Here is a 20253-nt window from a genome sequence, read left to right on the forward strand (position 1 = left end):
CATCCCTGAGCCTAACAACTGCTGTTTAGCTGGAGTGGTCTTTTCAAGTTGCTTGCCTTTGCCCGCTGCACAGGCTGTGCTGCCTGGGGTACCTGCCTCTCCAGGAACGTTGCATTTGACTGCACGCCACTCTCCACCCACAACTGGACTCCCTTAATCACCTCACTTCTGCTCCCCAAGATTGCTGTTTCTCTGTCCTTCTATCACACAGCTCCTCTATTTTTGGCTACCCAGAGGGGCTGTTCGGTTCTAAGGATCACCTTGGAGGTGATAAGGTGATGTGATAGAGGCCTCTTTTAGGATGATCCTGCCTGGCACTTTGAAAAAGCCAGGAGCCTAGATAAAGACACCCCACAGTGGTCAAGGACAGATTTGGGTGTCCTGGTGGCCCTGTTGGGACTCTGCTGGGTTAGTTCATAGACGTGATTGGCCTCTAGAATATTTTCTACTTCTTTGCCCATCAGTCCATCTATGATCACGTAGTCCCAAAGGAACGAGTGGAGTAGCCCCTTTCTCCTGCATGTCTCTGTTGACAATCTTTGGCTCAAGGTAAGAGCCAGCATGGCAGGCTGATCTTTCCACGCTGCTGCCTCGAGTTTGCCCCCATGCTTTGCATCCCTCCTGGGGATTCACTGCCAGAGCCAGTCATCAGAACACAGCCATTTCAGGACCTCTCAGTGATTTCTGCAACCATTGGAGCTGGAGATGGTTCCCAGAGCACCAGTTGCTGATTCCGGCACCAGTTTCCAGCTTTCTTATTGTGCTCTTCATGAACTGTATCGAAAAAACCTGGACCTAATGCACCCTTCAATTTAACATCTTTGGGATGGAATTTGATGGATGTGTTTCCACAAATACTGACCTAAACAGCCTCATCATCCAGAAAGAACCTAATTTTTAAGTTATGTCTCTTGGCATCTAAGACTATGTAGGACCTACCAGAGCTACAGAGAGCCTTGAACATGTTCATAAGATTCATGAAGTTCCTGCCTCTTTTCTACAAGGGGCCACACAGTAAAGTTCGTTTCCATGATTTGATTTTGTAACCTCCATCAATATTAGTAATGTATTATTATATATAACATATTAATTATAATTACTATAATAATAGTTACCCTATAGTTATTATAATTCTAATTACTATGATTATTTATATATAAATTAATACATAGATAAATTTATATATAAATTACTATTATTGTTATAACTGTGATAAGTGCTTTTGTACATTATCTAATTTACCCTGGGAGGTAATTATTTTTATTCTCTTTGTGAAACATAGTTCAGAGAGAGTGAATAACTTGGTCAAGGTCATATCGCTAATCAGTTACAGAGGAGACTAGAATCCAACCTCACTAGTTGTTTTCTCTCATATCAAGGATAAGCTCCTTCAATATCTCTTGAACCATGGTTTCCTTATCTGTGAGATGGAAATACTGAAGACAGGAACCTGTCTCCCAGAGTCCTTGCGATTCGGAAACATTTCCCTGTGAGAACTTCTAGCTCAGTGACTGGACATAGTGAGTGTTCCGTGCCGTTAGCTGACTCTGAATGTGTTCAAGAGGATTCTTTGTATATACCATTTGTGCAAATTTAATCATGCACTATAAAAGCAGTTTACTAATAAAAGACTCTTTTTCTGAACCTTTTTGTAGAGCTAAAGTGAATGCTCAGCTATTAATCAACATTCTCCGCTAGGAGATTTGATGTCTTGTTTTTGCAAAGCAGTGCACCTGTGTGTCCTGCCTTGCCACACCCTTCTGCTCTGCCATATGCTTTGTCTGTGGAGCGTTCCCCAGGCTGATCTTGCGAGATGTATTAATAGGAACCAGAGGCGGGAAGATGAAGGGAAGAGTACTGGCTTAGGAGTTAGAAGACTTTAGCTACTCACTTAACCCACAGTGAGCCTCAGCTTCCTTATCTTTAAAGTGATGGAATTTTAAAAAATAAAAAGGACTTTTAGTTTCAACTCTGACATGTAAGAAGCTTGAAAATCATCTCTCCCCTCTTACAACAAGAGAAAAATTGGACAAACTGAATGTCAGTGACTTTTCTTAGATCTATCAGAGAATTGAGGTCAAACCACCCCGTTCAAAATCTGGAAAGACAAGTGAAAGCAGGGAATCACAACGAGATCTGCTTCCTGGGAGCAGAAGCTGCCAGAGCCCTAAACTGGTAGAAACACTTACTGGGTAACTTTGAAGAATTTCTGGAAGTGAAGTTTAGACTAGTGTGAGACTGAGAAACTCCTGAGGGCCACAATCTTAGGGACCTCCCACATTATTTTAGGTTTTACCTCTAGGAACCTCACCAGGTTCTCATGGTGAAAAGCAGAGACAAACCCCTTGTGCTTCTGAATGGGAGAGGGGAGAAGTAATCATTTTGAACTAGACCTAGAATGTTCTCCATAACAAAGACCTACACAGCGAGGGGAAAAGTTTTGTCAGAGTCTGATCCAACCTTGGGGGAGGGAAATTATCCAACTTCAGCCCCCTCTAGTCTTCTTGTCTCACCTAAGGGGAAAACAAATAGTTGAGAAACACTCGTAAAGGTCTCAGCATAGGGACAGAGGGCCACTAAAAGACCAAGACTTAATCATAGAATGATAGAACACTTCCACTGCCCCCACATCTTACCAGCACATCAATAGGTGTCTGGTGTAGCAGTGTATTAGAGCTGAAAGAGCTGCAAGACTCAGACGCTATGCAAGAAGCTTTTAGGGAAACCCAAAGACAAAAAGGTAGACACAAACAAGTATACTAAGGGAAATTGAAGCTTCTGACACCTACAGCAAACATTAAACACAGCCCAACTCCTAGCCAAATTAACACAAAACCTCACACTAAAGGCCTATTTATTTCAGTTCTCATTATCCAGTACATTATGTGTGCCTTTCAACCAAAAATTACAAGTCATGCTAAAAGGAGAAAAACACAATCTGAAGAGGCAAAGCAAGCATTAGACCAGACTCAGATATCACAAATATTTTGCAATTATCAGACTGGAAATTTAAAATAACTGTGGTTAACATGCTAAGGGCTCTAATGGAAAAAGTAGATGACGTGCAAGAACCAGATGGATGATGGAAGCAAAGAGGTGGAAACCCAAAGAAAGAAACTAAAATAAATGCTAGAAATAAATTTTAAAAAACTGTAACAGAAATAAAGAATGCCTTTGATGGCTCATCAATAAACTGGACGTGTTTGAGGAAAGAATCAGTAACTTTGAAGATAATCTCAATAGAAACTTCCCAAATTGAGACACAAAGAGAAAAAAAGAACCAAAAAAAAGGAACAGAATAGCCAAGAACTGTGGAATAATTCCAAAAAGTGTAACATATACATATTGGAATACCAAAAGGAGAAGAAAGAAATAATGGAGCTAAAGAAGTATTTGAAGGAATAATGGCCAAAAAAATTTTTTAATTAATGACAGACATCAAACCACAGGCCTAAGAAACTCAAAGAAGAAGCAGGACAAATAGCAAGAAACCTATACCTAGGCATATAAAATTCACAGTGCAGAAGGACAAAGAGAAAATCTTAAAAGCATCCAGAGGAATAAAGATACCTTACCTCTTGAGGAACAAGGATAGGAATTACATCAGATTTTTCTTCACAAACCGTGTATGCAAGAAGAGAGTAGAGTGAAATATTTAAAATATTAAAAGGAAAAATCCACCAACTTAGAATTCTATACTCAGAGAAATTCTTTCAAAAATGAAAGAGAATAAAGAGTTTCTGTCTCAGACAAACAAAAAATGAGAGAATTTCATCACCAGTAAACCTTACCTGCAAGAAATATTAAAAGAAATTCTTCAGAAAGAAGGAAAATCATACAGGTCAGAAACTCAGATCTACATAAAGAAGAGTGTCAGAGAAGGAAAAAATGAAGGTAAAATAAAATCTTTTATTTCTTATTCTTAATTGATCTAATAGATAACTATTTGTTCAAAGTAGTAATAGTAACAATGTATTGGGTGATTATAGTATATGGATAAGTGACATGAATGACAGCAATGTTTAAGAAATGAAAAGGAGGACTTGAGATTACTCTGCTATAAGGTATTTTCATTACCAGTGAAGCACTATAGTGTAATTTGAGAATGAACTTGGATTAGTTGTAAATGTATATTGTAAACTCTAGGGTAACCACTAAAACACTTTTTTAAAGAGTATAATTGGTATACTAAGAGAGGAGAGAAAATGGAATCATAAAATACTCACTTAAAACCAGAGAAGGCAGAGAGAGAAAGAGGGGGGAAAAAAGAAAAACAAATGCAACAAACAGAAAACAGTTACAAATATAGTAGATATTAATCCAACTATATTGATAATCACTTCAAATATAAATGATCTAAATACACCAGTTAAAAGACAGAGATTGTCACAGTGGATTAAAAAAAAGACCCAATTATATGTTGTCTACAAGAAACTCACTTATAAAAATACAGCTATATTAAAAGTAAAGGTTTGGAGAAAGATGTCATGCTAACACTAATCAAACGGAAGCTGGACTAGCTATATTAATTGCAGATAAAGCAGACTTCACAACAAAAAAAATTATCAGGGATAAAGAGGGGCATTATGTAATGAAAAAGGGGTCAGTTACTCGAAAGCACATAAGAATTCTTAATGTATATGTGCCTAACAACAGAGCATCAGAATATATGAGGCAAAAACTGATAGAACTGAAAGGAGAAATTGGCAAATCTACTGTACAGTTGGAGATTTCAACATCCTCTTTCAGTAGTTGATAGATCAAGCAGAAAGAAAATTAGTAAGGATATAGTTGACCTGAATAGCACCATCCATCAACTTGCTCTGATTGACAACTATCGAATACTTCATCCAACAACAGCAGAGTACACATTCTTTTCAAGCTCACATGGAACATTCTCCAAGGTCGATCACATTCTTAGCATAAAACACACCAAAACTAATTTAAAAGAATTGAAATCATACAAAGTATGCTCTTAGATCACAAAAATTAAATTGGAAATCAATAACAGAAAGATAGCTGGCCATTATTCACAGTAGCCAAGACTTGGAAGCAACCCAGGTGCCCATCAAGGGACAAATGGATAAAGAAGATGTGGTATATATACACAATGGAATACTACTCAGCCATAAGAAATGAGGAAATCTGGCGATTTGTGACAACATGGATGGACCTTGAGGATATTATGCTAAGTGAAATAAGTCATCAGGAGAAAGTCAAATACCGTATGATGTCACACATGAGTAGAAGATGAAAACAATGACAAACACACACATAGGAACACAGATTGGATTGGTGGTTACCAGAGGGGAAGGGGGGAAGGAGGAGGGCAAATGGGGTGATTAGGCACATGTGTGTGGTGATGAATTAAAATTAGTGTTTGGGTGGTAAACATGATGTAATCTACACAGAAAACAAAATATATAATGATGTAGACCTGAAATTTATATAATGTTATAAGCCAGTGTTATTGCAATTAAAAAGAAAAAAGACCTAGAACATCTGTTTAAAAAAAAAGAAAACTGGAAAAACCCAAAATATTTGGATATTAGAAACATAATACTAAACAACACACACATCAAAGAAAAGGAGTTGAGAAATTAAAAATAATTTGAACTAAGTGAAAATGAAAATACCACATATCAAAATTTGTGAGATGCAGCAAGAGCAATGCTTAGAGGGAAATTTATAGCATTGACTGCATAATTAGAAAAGAAGAGAACGTAAAATCAGTAAATTCAACAACTACTCTAGGAAACTAAAGAAGAGTAATTTAAGCCTGCACAAAGCAGAGGAAAAGAAATAATAAAAATTAGGGCAGAAATCAATGAAATTAAAGATAAGGAATCAAGAGAGAAACTCAATGAAACCAAAAGCTGATATTTGAAAAGATCAGTGAATTTGCTAAACCTCTAGCCCGCTAACTAAGAAAAATAAGAGAGAGAACACAAATTACTAATAGCAGAAAAGAAAGAAGGGTCATCATTACTGATCCCATGGACATAAAAAGAAAATAAGGGAATGTTATGAACAACTGTATGCCCACAAATTTGAATAACTTACATGAAATAGACTAATTCCTTGAAAGACACAAACTATACCAAAACTCACACAAAGAGAAAAAGATAATCTGAATAGGCGTACATCTATTTTTTATTGAGATATAATTGACATATAACATTGTATTAGTTTTAGGTGTGCTACATAATGGTTCGATATATGTATATATTGTGAAATGTTTACCACAATAAGTTTAATTAACATCCATCACCATACGTAGTTACAATTTGTTTTTGTTTTGATGAGAACTTTTAAGATTTACTCTCTTAGCAACTTTCAAATACACATCACAGTATCATCAACTATAGTCACCATGATATACCTTACTAGAAGTTTGTACCCTTTGACCACTTTCACCTATTTCACCCACCCCCCCACCTCCTTCCTCTGGCCTATCTCTATTTTTCAAAATTGAATAAGTAATAACTTTCCAAAAAGGAAAGCACCAAGTCCAGATGGTTTCACTGGTGAATTCTACCAAATATTTAAGGGACAAATAATACCAGTTCTCTACAATCTCTTCCAGAAAGTAAAAGCAGAGGGAACATGTCAGAAGTCATTCTTTGAGGCCAGCATTACCCTAGTACCAAAACCAGATGAAGACGTTGCAAGAGGGAGAAACTAGAGACCAATATCTCTCGTGAACATAGATGTAATTGAATTAAACAATGTATAAAAAGGATTATACACTACAACCAAGTGGGATTTATTCCAGATATGTAAGGTTGGTTCAACAATTACAAGTCAATTTATGCAAGCAATCACATCAAGAGGCGAAAGAAGAAAAATCATATAATCATATTAACAGATGTAGAAAAAACATTTGACAAGGTCCAACACCAATTCATATAAAAAACTCTCAGCAAACTAGGAATAAAGCTTCCTCAAATTGATAAAGATTATCTACAAAAAACCTAGGGCTAACATTATACTTAATGGCGAGAAACTGAATGCTTTCCCCTTAAGATAAGGAAGAAGGCAAGAATGTACCCTCTCACCACTCCTATTCAACAGTGTACTGGAAGTCTTAGCTAGTGCAATACGACAAAAAAAATAAAAGAAAGCCTATATAGACTGGGAAGGAAGAAATAAAACCATCTTTGTTTGCAGATGACATGACTGTCTATATGGAAAACTCCAAAAAATCAACAAAAACTCTTGAAACTAATAAGTGATTACAGCAAGGTTGCAGGAGACAAGGGCAACAAACAAAAGTTAGCTGCTTTCTTATATACAAGCAATGAACAATTAGAATTTGAAATTTTAAAACACAATGCCATTTACAATAGCACCCAAAAAAGGAGATAGTTAGGTATAAATCTAACAAAATATGTAAAAAATCTATATGCAAAAAACTGAGAAGGCCTGAAATAAACAGAAAGATATTCATGTTCATGGATTGGAAGATTCAATACTATCAAGATGTCGATTCTTCCCAACTTCATCTATAGGTTCAATACAATCCCAATCAAAGTCCAGCAAGCTATTTTGTGACTATCAACAACCTGATTCTACAGTTTATATAGAAAGGCAAAAGACCCAGAATAGTCAGCACAAAACTGAAGAAAAACAATGTTGGAGGACTGACACTACCCAACTTCAAGACTTACTGTAATACCGTAGTAATCAATACAATGTGATATTGGTAAAAGAATAAACACAGATCCATGGAATAGGATAGAGAGCCCATAAATAGACCCGCACAAATATAGTCAACTCATGTATGACAAAGGAGCTAAGGCAATTTAGTGGAGAAAGGATAATCTTTACAACAAATGGTGCAGGAATAACTGGACATCCATAAAAAAAAAAGAATCGAGACGTAGAACCTATATCTTTGACTAAAATTAACTCAAAATGGATCATGGACCTAAATATAAAATGCAAAACTACAAAACTTCTAGAAGATAACATAGGAAAAAATTCTAGGTGAACTTGGGCTTGGTGAAGAGTTTATGATCCCTGAAACCAAATATTGATAAATCAGATTTTATTGAAATTATAAACTGCTCTGTGAAAGATACTGTTAAAAAAATGAAAAGACAAGCCACAGACTGGGAGAAAGTAATTGTGAAACACATATGCAATACAGGACTGTTACCCAAAACATACTTACAACTCAATCTTGAGGAAATAACTCAGTAAAATGGCAAAAGATCTGAAAAGACAGCTCATCCAGGAAGATCTACAGATGGCAAATAAGCATATGAAAAGAAGCTCATCATCATATGTCATTAGGGAATTGCAACTGAAAACAGTAATGAGATACCAACACATACCAACTAGAATTGCTAAAATCCAAAAAACCGACAATACCAAATGCTGATGAGGATGTGGAGCAGCGTGAATTCTTGTTGGTGGGAATGCGAAATGGTGAAACCACTTTGGAAGGCAGTTCTACAGGCTTCCACAAAGCTAAACATAGTCTTACCATATGATCCAGTAATCGCACTACTAGGTATTTACCCAACTGAACTGAAAACCTACATTCACACAAAAAGCTGCCTGCAAATATTTATAGCATCTTTGTCTATCATCACCCAAAACTGCAAGCAACTAAGATGTCCTTTAAAATAAAGAAAACATAAGCAAACTGTGGTACATGCATACAATGGAATATTAGTTGGCAATAAAAAGATACAAGCTATTGATCCATGAAAAGACATGGAGGAATCTTGGTGAAACAAGCCAATATGAAAAGCCTACATGCTGTGTGACTCCAAATATACAACCTTCTGAAAAATGCAAACAATAGAGACAGTAAAATGATCAGTGGTTGCCAGTGGTTCAGGGAGGGAAGAGGATGGGATAAGCAAGTGAAACGGGGATTTTAGGGCAGTGAAATTGATCTGTATGATACTGTAATCGTGGATACAAGAGATTATGCATTTGTCAAATCCCACTGAACTATACAGCACAAAGACTGGACCTTAAAGTATGTAAATTTTAAAAAAACCATTTGGGAGGTTGGAGAATCCCAGGGAAAAATACAGACAGTGACAAGAGAATCTAACTGCAGTACAATAGATGAAACAGCCTCACTGGAGGGAATTGGAAGGGAAAAGTGCTACTCTAAGTACCTTTGGAAATGAGAGGTATCTGTAAGATTAAGGCGATAGGAACTGCATATGAGCACTGTACCCTAGTTGATAAAATTGTTTCCCAGGGGAGTATGCATTAACAATTCTGATACTGGTATACAGTCGGCCTTCAGTATCCACAGGCTCTGCACCATGGATTCAACCAATCTCTGTGGTTGGTTGAATCTGTGGTTGCCGAACCTGAGGATATGGAAGTGACTAAGGAACTTGAGCATGCCCAGATTTTGGTATCCGTAGAGGTCCTGGAACCCATCCCCCATGAAACTGAGGGATGGCTGTATATGCATACTGGAATGGAACAGTTAAGTAAATAGATGGTAGACGGTGGGAGCCATGTTGCCCATTGTTGGAGTAGGGAGCCAGAAAAAAAGTAGGAAGTGCACACAGAATATGTGTGAACAGCTTTGTACAGTGAAGGTATTATTATTTATACATATTACTTATACCCTAAGGTGTTGTTTTTTGTGCATAAAGTATTATTATTTTCACATTATTTCATGCATAATTCAGACCATGTACTTCAGAGGTGAGGGACCGATCCAAAAAGCTCAGAACGTTTTCAGGTCCAGCTTTTAACAAATATGTCTGTCTTCTGAAGTGATCATTTAATTTGTCTGGACAGGTTCTGTTCGGTGGTCTGTTGGAGCTGTGTACATCAGAGCAGCTTAATATAAATACGTAAAGCAAAGGAACCAGGTTATTTAGAAGGTAAAGTTTAAAAATATAGCATTTACTGCTCCTAGGTGATGCCAAAAAGTGCAGAGAGAAAGAAGATAGACAGTGGAAAGTTCTTCTTTTGTTTGGGATACTACTAAATACCTGGGTGTTTGCAAATAGTCACATTTTCAGTACAATGTAGACCAAGCATCTGGATATTTGAATTTTTCTCTTTCCAGCTGGTAGTGTTGATATGGTGGAGACATGGCAGAGCTTCAAAATTAAATTGTTTCCAAATGCTTTTTACAGCATTTAATTAAAAATAAAATTTCATTCAACACCACCCTCTCCACTTTCTTTTATGTATCCTACTTTTCATATCTGCAGGAAATAGGGGAGAGGCACCAAGAAAGAATCTTTCTACTTCCCTTCAAATCAATAGAAGATCTGATGACTACATAGACAGAATCTGGATTTCAGACACACTGTTAACTTGTCTCGATACACAGGCAAATAATTTGCCACAGATTGAAACATTTCTCTATTTAGATCAAACTTCCTGCCTATTAATAGCTGTGAAACTCTAGAACGTATTACTATACCAATAAAGCATTATGTCTGTTCAAGTCTTCTTAAAATGAAGCAAGGCACAAATACTCACATACATAGTTACATATATACATACACAACATTGCAGAATCTCCTTTAAGAATTTAAATAGCAAAATTAACAGTCTGAATTGATTTGAAGATAGAAATATGGACCAAGTGAATTTCAAAGAGCCCTTCACATGCCAAGATTCCGTACTTTTCTTGTTCAATTTGCGTTCACACTTTCCTTCATTGCCTTTTTACTGATGGAAGCAATATTTCCTGGAACCATTTCTTTACACGATAATTTTCTGCTTACCTCTAGCATCCCACTGCTCTCCCTCCACGCCCCTACCCATACAAATACACACAGACACGTGCACAAATGGTTGCAAATAGTTTGGGATTTGCAGAGCAAAGGAAATGAATAGCATATAACTTTCTTTCTTTCTTTCTTTCTCCCTCTCTCTCTTTCTTCTTTCTTTCTTTCCCCATATTGTGTGACCCATTCATCATTCTGTACAATTAGACAAATGAAAAGATATCTTTTATTTGACTTGATTTGCAGTTCTTTTCAGATTCATTATGTGCATGGCTACAAGGAAAAACATGGTACCTTTGGGCAGCCTCTGATTTGTCAGGAAATTCCTTCTGCCACAATGCTTGGGTGGGGAGAACGTGGGTGATGTGATCCAGATGCATGGGCTGCCCTTTGCCAGGAGTGCAGATGTGTTTTATATGCACATGCCCAGATGGTGACCCCTCTGGCATTATTAATGTGTCCCAGCTGCCAGGCTTCCTCCTTTGCATGCATGCTCCTCGATTTCACATATTTCATGTGTTTATTTATGAGGCACAACATTCCTACATTTCATATGTGGCAGTTACTATTAAAAATGAGAAGTTTTTTTAACTGCTCTGGAAATTGATAAAGAATTTTTTAAATTGCTATGAAATGTGGCCCTCATTTTAAAATGACTTCTCATATAGTTATTGAATTCATAATGCAAATTTCTGACCTTTCTCCTTGCATGTTGAGAAAATACGGTGTTGGGTGTACCCTCTAAAGTTCATTAAGAAATTATTTGCATATATAATACATTGTAATGATTTTTTGCTTTCCTTTTATTTCTAATCTCCAAGGCCTATTTTTAAAAAGTAATGTGTCTATACATTTGAACATTGTTACTCACTGTTAATTAAATCCAGGCATCAAGTAAGAGAAATTTGGGATCTTCCAGAAATGGGTTGTACTTATAGATCCACAGGGAGACAACTAGTTTCATAAAAATATGGTCCAATCATTGCTTCAAACTACTATAGATTGTAACTCCACGGATTTGAGAAAGTGAATTAGTCCTCTAAATTTTGGCTTATAATCTAAAGTAGAAAATAAAGGAGCATGGTAGTTTCACTGAACTAAAATGAACTGACTCAACATCTTGTTTTTAAAAACTTGAGCATTTTTATGGGGAAAATGTAAATATGAATCAAATTCTTAAAACAGAAAGATGAAAAATGCAAATGACAGATGATCAGCTTTTGAAAGATAGGGTTCGTGCCCATTTCCTTCTTTAATGTCAGAAGGAATGAACTAAAAGAAGTCAAAATCTATAATTTATCATAGACAACTATCTCCATAATCAGCTATAGAAAATAAATGACCAACATACGGATGAAATTTTTTAAGGGGCTTCACACTTTTGTTATCAACAGTTGCTAATGCTGAGTGCTAAGGTAAGTGTATCTTGAGTCTTGATTACCTGGTTTCCAACCGTTGTGGAAACTATCCTACTTCCCTAAGTAAAGCCTGTTTTTCCTGTTTGGGTATGTATATTTATCTTGAGTTCATAAATAAAGGTGCCAACTCATTTATTAGCTTTGACCAAACCTACAAAGTAGGATGGAAAATTAAAACAAGTATCTGAGTAATTCTGCCTGGAATTTAAAAACAAAAATAATAAGTTACAGATATTTTTTCCTGAACCCCCCAGATAGGTACCTCAGACTTGCTGCATGTGTATTTGTGTCTGAATGCGTCTGTATAATAACAACTCTAGCGTTCTCTGGGAGAAGATTTAGAGCAACTCTAAGGAGACTTCAGATCCAGGCTGTTTATGGGGATGAAGCAATAAAAAGAGAAGGAAAAGCCTCAAAATGTCTTCTTATTTGACATGGAAAGAAGAATGGCTGTGGCCTTGCCTTTTTCATTTACATCTTGAAGTCCTCAAATAATTTTGGTTATTGACCTTAAGACTATTATAGCCAAGACCTTATCAAAGGATCCAAAATTATAACCGTAGGCTCTTTTTTCTAAGCCGCCTCCTTTTATCACGAAGATGAAGAAAGCAAAGAAAACAAATAAATGACGGCAGTCTTTTTGATACTCAGATGACAAATATGTGACATGCGTGCTCTAACAACTCTTTACACATTGATAGCAGACATAATTAACCGGTTGTGATACTCTTTACCACTAAACCAAGACCCAGGCTCAGAATCCTCCTCAACAGAACCTTGCCAGGTGCCACCACCAATTAAAGTCCATACCTGAGACAAAACCTCTTTGTCATGCCCCTCTTACTTATATTGGTGCTGAGCAAATAATAGATGGTTACTCTGAATGTGATAAAACATAAAAGACCAAAGATTACTGCTGTTGTTTAAACCTGTTTGCTTTTCACAAGAGAAGTTAAGAGCTGGTGTTAGGCCTGATCCAAAGAGTAGGAGAGTCACTATGGTAACCATATCAAGTCATTGACCCACAGCCCATCAGAACAGTCTGTCCTGCTTCCTGCCATGTGAGATTGAGGCCAGGCAACTTGAAGAACCCTCTGAAGGCTCCTCGGATTCAGGGAAGTGGTACAGGCCACAAAGGGGTTACACACAGAGGAACAGGAAAGAGTCTGGTCTACATCTTGGGCTGCCTGGAAAAGGCACCAGTAATTAAAGAGGAAAAACAAGAAGCAAAATGTTGGGGTGCAAATCCAATCGTCAGGGGCAAGGGAACCCGACAGTTGGGATTCCAGGGTTAACCTGCAGAGTGCACTGGGACAGCAGGCAGAAGAGGTCCCATAAGCCGCTTGGACACCACTTCCTCCTTTGACATCATTGTGCATTTGCACTTGTGCATGTGACAGTAGCAACAGCCCCTCGGCTCCAGAGCACTTTCCCATCTGTGATATCATTGATCCCCACCTCCGTCAGTACAAGGAAGCAGGCATTGTTATCCTCAATCTTACAACCAAAGGGAGGCTAACTTGTCCAAAATCACATAGCTGTTGAAGCCTAAAGTTGCTTTCATCTGAAACACCCAGAGGAAAGGAGGTGACAGAAGGTGGATATTTTGGATAATTTCCCATCGAATTTTCAGATAATTGTGGCAGTCTGCTCCATAACTTTGCATGTACAGAACAGCCTACAGTTGGATCATCAACCTGGTGTACATTACAGACATGATGGCGAAGGTGGTGTCCCCAGAGTAGCTTCTGAACCCATTTAATAGTGCACATGCCATTCTGGACCCTCCGTCATTGAAAGGACTTTCTGTTCGTTTCTCTGACAGCTGGTGACCCTGTTGCAGATGTGGGTTGTCCCTTTGTATTTCACGATAAAACTGTACTGGTGGCGGTTTCTGTCTATGTGGGGAATGTTCTCAGTCATTACCAGTTACATCGTCTTCAGAGCTACCCGAAAACCCCTGTCAGGGAGAACACCACGGTATGTATTCCATTCATTCCTTCCCCGCCCTCCCTTTTATTGTAAACATTAAAAAGTATATTTAATTTCCATTTTCCTGGATGGGAGAGAAGGGTGCTACACTTTTGCCTTTATTAGCAAAACCATTTGGAGATTAGCTATACTGCCGTCAGTTCACATTCCTTATTTAATGGTGATTTAGACATGCCTGTAGAATTTATGACTTCAGATATTAGCTAGTGAAGGCCAGGAGAAAGAGAAGTGAAACTAGTGTTTAAATTTTCTAGAGCACTATTTGCCTGTTTATTTTCAACTCAGCATTTTGTTTCATTCCACAATCAGTTGTGTCACACACACTTTAAAATAGAGCAAGAGTTGGAAGTTTGTATTTCTAACAACTATGCATGTATTTTATGTCTGATAAGTCATAAGTAATGGACAGCTCATTACTCTAACAAATGAGGATTTCACATTCCAATGATCTTTTTAATTACCATTGCCAACCTCATGACATTCATATAATTCCATCGTATCATTCACAAATCTTTCCAAAGTGCTTGTAATCACATGATATGCCCATGGATTTGCTTTCACTCTCCATAGATAGATTCTAAATCTGAATCCAGATAAAACTGATGAGATAAAGAGAAACTGTGTAAGGTATTAAATGGTAATAAGATGACATCAAGATCTGATCTTCATTGGAGAATAAATCACAACTCCTGTGAGATATTTTTCTGATTGGTTAGCCATTCAGATATGTGTTTTCAATCCTCTAAAAAAAGTGGGAGAGACAAATATCAACTTTTCCTTTTAATTTGGAGAAGGGAAATATGCAGTGAGAGAAATCAGATAGATAAATGTAAGGATAAAGATTGAAATTCAAATAAATGAATTCAGGTTTATGAGTATTGCAATTTAATCCCACTTTAGGAAGAGCTTTGGGGTGGTGTTAGGAGATCTTCTAACCTGGCCAGTTTGGGATTTTAGATAGCTGTTGTAGGGCCTGGTTTCCCCATCAGTAAATGGACATATGACACCATTTCTCTTTCTTACAAAATGTGGCAAGTTATTTAAGACTTGTGAAAGTCTAAATTTTGGATGAATTGAACTGTACTTGTTTTCATCCCCTGGATATAATCTATATTGTACTTCAACACAAGTGGTTCACTTTTCCATCGTGTAACGAATTCTCTAGCTAAACGCAGTGTTTCTGTGCACATCAGCTCATTCAATGCAGAACTCCATTACAAGAAATACTCAAATGCTGCCGTCATACACTCCATCGCTGATGTATCTCCCATGGCCAGCGTCCCATGCCCTCTGCTTCTCATGCCCACTGTGCATCCACTTTAGCTTCTTCCTGCCTGCACAGCTACAAACCCTGACATAGTCTGAGAGCTAAGAAACTCCTCTAACATTTTAAGCAGACCTAGCTGCCATTTGAAGAGACAATAATGGGAAAGGCATTTCTTCTAGAAAAGCAGTCTGGAAAAAGAAGCTCCTGTTTATGAGAGGTAGTAGGCCCTAAGGATCTTTATGGATCTTTGCTTAATCATCGTGTTATAGGTAAGTCACGTCTTAGGTCTTTTCCATTTGGAAGGAGAGGATTTCATTACAGGCTAGGAAAGCTGGTGGGAGCCAATGGGCATGGTGCAGAAGGCAAACCCAAGAGGAGTCATCTCCGGCAGGACTGCAGCTTAAAAACTGGCTGTTCCTCCCCAGGGTATACCAAGCCCTCTCTATGGGACAGAGTAACAGAGAAGGGGAAGTGGGTTTCCCCTCTGCTATAGTTGGGTTGCCTCTCAAGCAATGTTCAGGCTTGTAAACAAGCCACATGCTGGCCACAAAGAGTTGGGCTTGATCACATCAATTCCAACCCAAGGCCAAGCCTTCCTTTGTGGAGGCTGTGCTGAAATGTGAACACAATTTCTAATCTGGTTGATCTGCCTTCCAGTGTAATCTGAGTAGCAAGGGCGTTCTGGACTCCAGTGCTCTAGAAATTTTTACCGCCAATAAGCAGGAAGATTCTGGGCTGGGCCGATTTGGCAAATCCAACACATCCGTAACAATGATATGACATATTGAGCATTTATTTATTGTGCCAAGTCTTTTAAACATTAATCTCACATAATCTTCAGAACTACTTTAAGAGCCAGTGTTGTCTTGGTGTTATAAATGAGGCAATCATAGGAAGAAATGCTAAGTAGGGTGGCCAAGATCCCACAGGCAGTAAGAAAGGGAACCCAGAATCACCCAAAGACTACTAGAATGCAAAACGCTGCTCCTGACAGCATGCTGTGGCTTAAATACATCAACAAACTGCTTCACACAGAGAAACTGCGGTTTAAAAAGTTGTTAATCAGGAACACCTCTAATGCTGGCACAACCTTGACAGGGGCCCCTCGAGGCAGAGAGAGGGTATGTCGAGTATGTATGAAGCTCAAGGAAACGGCTGGTGTTGTGGGGCGCAGGGGGAGAGCCTCAGAGCTGGGCGCTTTTCCCATCATCACCCCTTTTAGCTACACAAACTTTCTCCTCCATTAGGCTGTACTGAGCAATGATCCAAACTGCTCAGCACCAGCAAATCAAAAGGACTGACGGCCCAAGGAGTCTCTATAGCAGAAAGACCCCAAAAGCCCTCTCTGGCCCCCTTGAGAGAGGACAGCCTCTTGGGGATTTGAGCCACTTTGTGCAGCCCATGTGAGTTTCCTGCTCCAGGTAACTCCACAGTGCCAACCCCTCCCATGGGCAGGATTACGTCTAGAGGGGGAGGTGCCGCCCAGATAGCCCTGTATGTCAGTTGTTTGATGTGGGGAAAGCATTTCACTGGAGAAATAACATAAATGTCAATTCATTCCTCAGACTAGCCCACAAACCTCCATTTAAACTGTAATATTTCAGAAGGTCCCTTCTGACTGGGATTTGAATGAATCCAGAATGAAGCAGAATATCTTTTAAAATAACACTGTAATATCACAGAACGTGAGCATTTGGTGCAATTGCTCCAACAGGAAGGAAGCCAGGGAAGCTGAGAGAGTTGGTGACAGGGTGCCGGGGGATGGGGGTTGGAGATGAGAGGGTGGGGCCAAGTCTCTGGAGCAAGACTCAATGGAGTTTGCAGTGGAATGCAGGAGAGGGGCTTCAGGAGGACGTGGAGAGAATGGCTGAGGGGCAGACAGGGCCTCCTGCCATTGTTCAAACTTGTGAGCAGGCATTCCAGCCACTCCCTTATTTTCCCTGGGCACCAAGGATATCTGCCCCCAGCTGCTCCCTCTCCTTCCACCATCTCTTGTTCCAGTGGGGGAGCCCTTGTGCTGTGCTGCTGTGGTGCACCAGCAATGGAACCAGGCTGCCAGCCTCTTCCCACATTCTCCCGGGCATGAAGCAGCCACGTGGCTCTTTCTGTAGTTTTTCTGAGGGCTTTTACTGCCAGGGATGAAGGAAACAAACAGGGTACAGGGCTCCCTTCTAGATCACTTCCAATCTCACCCTCCGACCCCATCCTCTCACTTCTCCACTTAGACCTTGTTGGAAGAAGGAAAGGCCTTAGGAGCAGTCATGGTGAGTGCTGAGACACACAAAGGACCCGTCCACATAGCAGAAAAAAACCAAGGCTGAAGTGCCCTTGTAATTTCATCCCAGGGCTAGGGGAGGGGCTCTGCGTGGACAGGAGATGGGATGAGGGCTGGGCCCACTACTTATGATATCCCCACTGGGGCTGAGGGGCAGCAGGAGCAGGAGGGAGAGAAACTCCTGGGGGAAGAGGTCTCCCCTCTTGACTTCTCTTCCCATCTTTTGCTCGCCTCCAAGGCACTCCTGCCAAAACCACTCTAAGCTAACCTGAGAGCCAAATGAGAAAAGGAGGGGAGCAAGGGAGGCAGGGGCGCAGGTAGAATAACCATTCCTGAAGGCCATTTTTACATGAGGAACATAGATAAATTATGATGAATTTAGGTATGCACATTACATAGAAACACGTGCATGACAGTACTATTTATATACTGCTTGTTGATAGTATATTAAAATTCTAGATTATTATTGAGTTTAGCTGAGATAATATACTTATATTCTGTATATTACATAATTAATAGAATTTTAGAAATGAAAAATTGACTTCCAACAATGTTTGAAAAAGATGAAATACTTTATAATATGTTCTGTGTTTCTCCCCATTTTCACTCCACAGATTGGTCTACAAATGGTTTCTTCTGATCTACAAACTCAGCTATGCATTTGGTGTTGTGGGTTATTTGGCCATCATGTTTACAATGTGTGGATTCAATTTATTTTTCAAGTAAGTGTCTCTAGTTAGGACATTAATATCTCCAAGCACTTGCTTGTGTCGTTCACCTTGTCAAGTTCTCTGTATCTGGAAGCCACATTTGGCCCTATAATTTTCCATGCACACATTGTTTATAGTAGATATCATTGGTATAGTAGATATCATTGGGGGAAACCACTAGAAAAGGAAGAGAAAACCCACAGATTAAAAAATTCTCAAAAAATTATAAGCTTTAAAGAGAATCTATACTTGATCTGCAAATGTAAAAGATCTCTGTTAAAAGTAGGCCTACATTTGTGGTAGAGTAATTCTTACTAACCTACAAATTTCCCTTCCACAAAATTCTGAAGTGTTATTTCCTTCAATACAGCTTTTTCCTTAAAACCTCTAGAACTGTGCTATCCAATACAGTAGCTGCTAGCTCATGTGACTATTGAGCACCCAAAATATGAAATAAGATGTGCTCTAAGTGTAAAATACACACTGATTTCAAAGACAGGACAAAAAAATAATTTTTGTATAGACTAAGTGTTGAAATTATAGTATTTTGGATGTATTGGTAAAATTGTTTCATCTGTTTCTTTTTACCTTTTTAATGTGGCTACTAGAAAATTTAAATTTTCTGTATATGTCCAATCTATATTTCCATTGGACAGCACTGCTCTAGAATTTTGTTTTTGGTACCTATGAAATCCGTTTTGCTAGGGACAAAAAAGGAAGAAACAGTGCTTAGAAATTGAAAGAGAGGTAAAGAGATAGAGTAAGAAATTCTTGGGAGAAATAAAGGAAATCTGGATAATTGTGTCTGTGATTCAGAACTGTGCTCCCATTAGGAAGATGGTTGCTGTGGATGAGGGCAGAGCTGAGGCTGTGTGATTAACCTGTGTTCTGGAAAGGGAATTTAAGACATACCACACAGCTATGGAAGGCAGCTCAAATAAAAATGCCCAGAATATCTCTCATATCAAAGTTACTCTAAATCTCTGAGACCTTAAAAGAAATTGAAAGGCAGGGCTTGATAACCCTTAACTCATAAAGTAAAGAAAGAAATTGGATGGTGAGCCATTCCTGGAGGAAAAGGCTCGTCCTATGGCAACATAGCAATCTAATTTTATAAGCATTTCAAGAAACTGTCAGAGAGGCAGCTTTTACCATTTTCTTGCAGGAAAGGGATAGAAAATAACTGTACAGACCTATTATTGCTAGTTTAGGATATAGAAAGACACTGATTTCTTTTTTCAGCCTACTGTCTATATTACTTTATTTCAGTGAATGTAAAAAACATTCATAAGAACTTTTATAAAATCACTTGGGACTATAGTTGTCCCAAGACTATTATCCATAAGATTTTAAGATCCTTAACCATGAATTCTCCTACAATGAGGCATGCCAAGAACTTAACCCTTCAGATTGGGAAGAAACTATTTTTTCACTACTAATTCTTGTTGATCATCATTGTATTAAGATTCTTTTCTGTGGAATCATAAGTTTAATTATAAATGCATGCTCCCCTGGATATGGAGGGAAGATAATCTTCATTCTTCCCCATTGACCCAAGTCTCAAATATACCTAGGCAAATCTTGAAAGGATGAAGCCACCACTTGTGTTGGAATTCCCCATTCGCATCACCATAAGATCACACAGCTCTCTGCCTTTACCATTTCCTCGTCAAATTAGTAGAACACAAAAACAACCAGAAGTTTCCAGAAACAGACAACCCAACTTCTCTCCACTCCCTTCCCAACTCCGTCAGATCCACCAAGGCCCATTGCTAGTATTTGAGACTATTTGCAGAGATAGCAACCAAATGTTCAATGATTAAAATCCAGAAATTAAATTAGGAGCTAATTATTCACTTTT

The 20253-nt window shown here is 38.5% G+C and overlaps 1 protein-coding gene across 4 annotated transcripts in view; it reads left to right on the top strand.

Moving 5' to 3' along the window:
* Window positions 1–20253, top strand: part of RNF175 (ring finger protein 175) — a 48792-nt gene that overhangs the window by 15619 nt on the left and 12920 nt on the right. For all 4 annotated transcript variants that reach the window (XM_014737991.3, XM_023636415.2, XM_023636416.2 and 1 more), the window contains exons 4-5: window positions 13974–14128; window positions 18297–18404. In XM_014737991.3, coding sequence (XP_014593477.2) covers window positions 13974–14128; window positions 18297–18404 — 263 coding nt within the window. The remainder of the gene's footprint in view (window positions 1–13973; window positions 14129–18296; window positions 18405–20253) is intronic.

Source organism: Equus caballus, chromosome 2 (assembly GCF_041296265.1).
Source record: "Equus caballus isolate H_3958 breed thoroughbred chromosome 2, TB-T2T, whole genome shotgun sequence".
NCBI classification, from domain to species: Eukaryota; Metazoa; Chordata; class Mammalia; order Perissodactyla; family Equidae; genus Equus; species Equus caballus.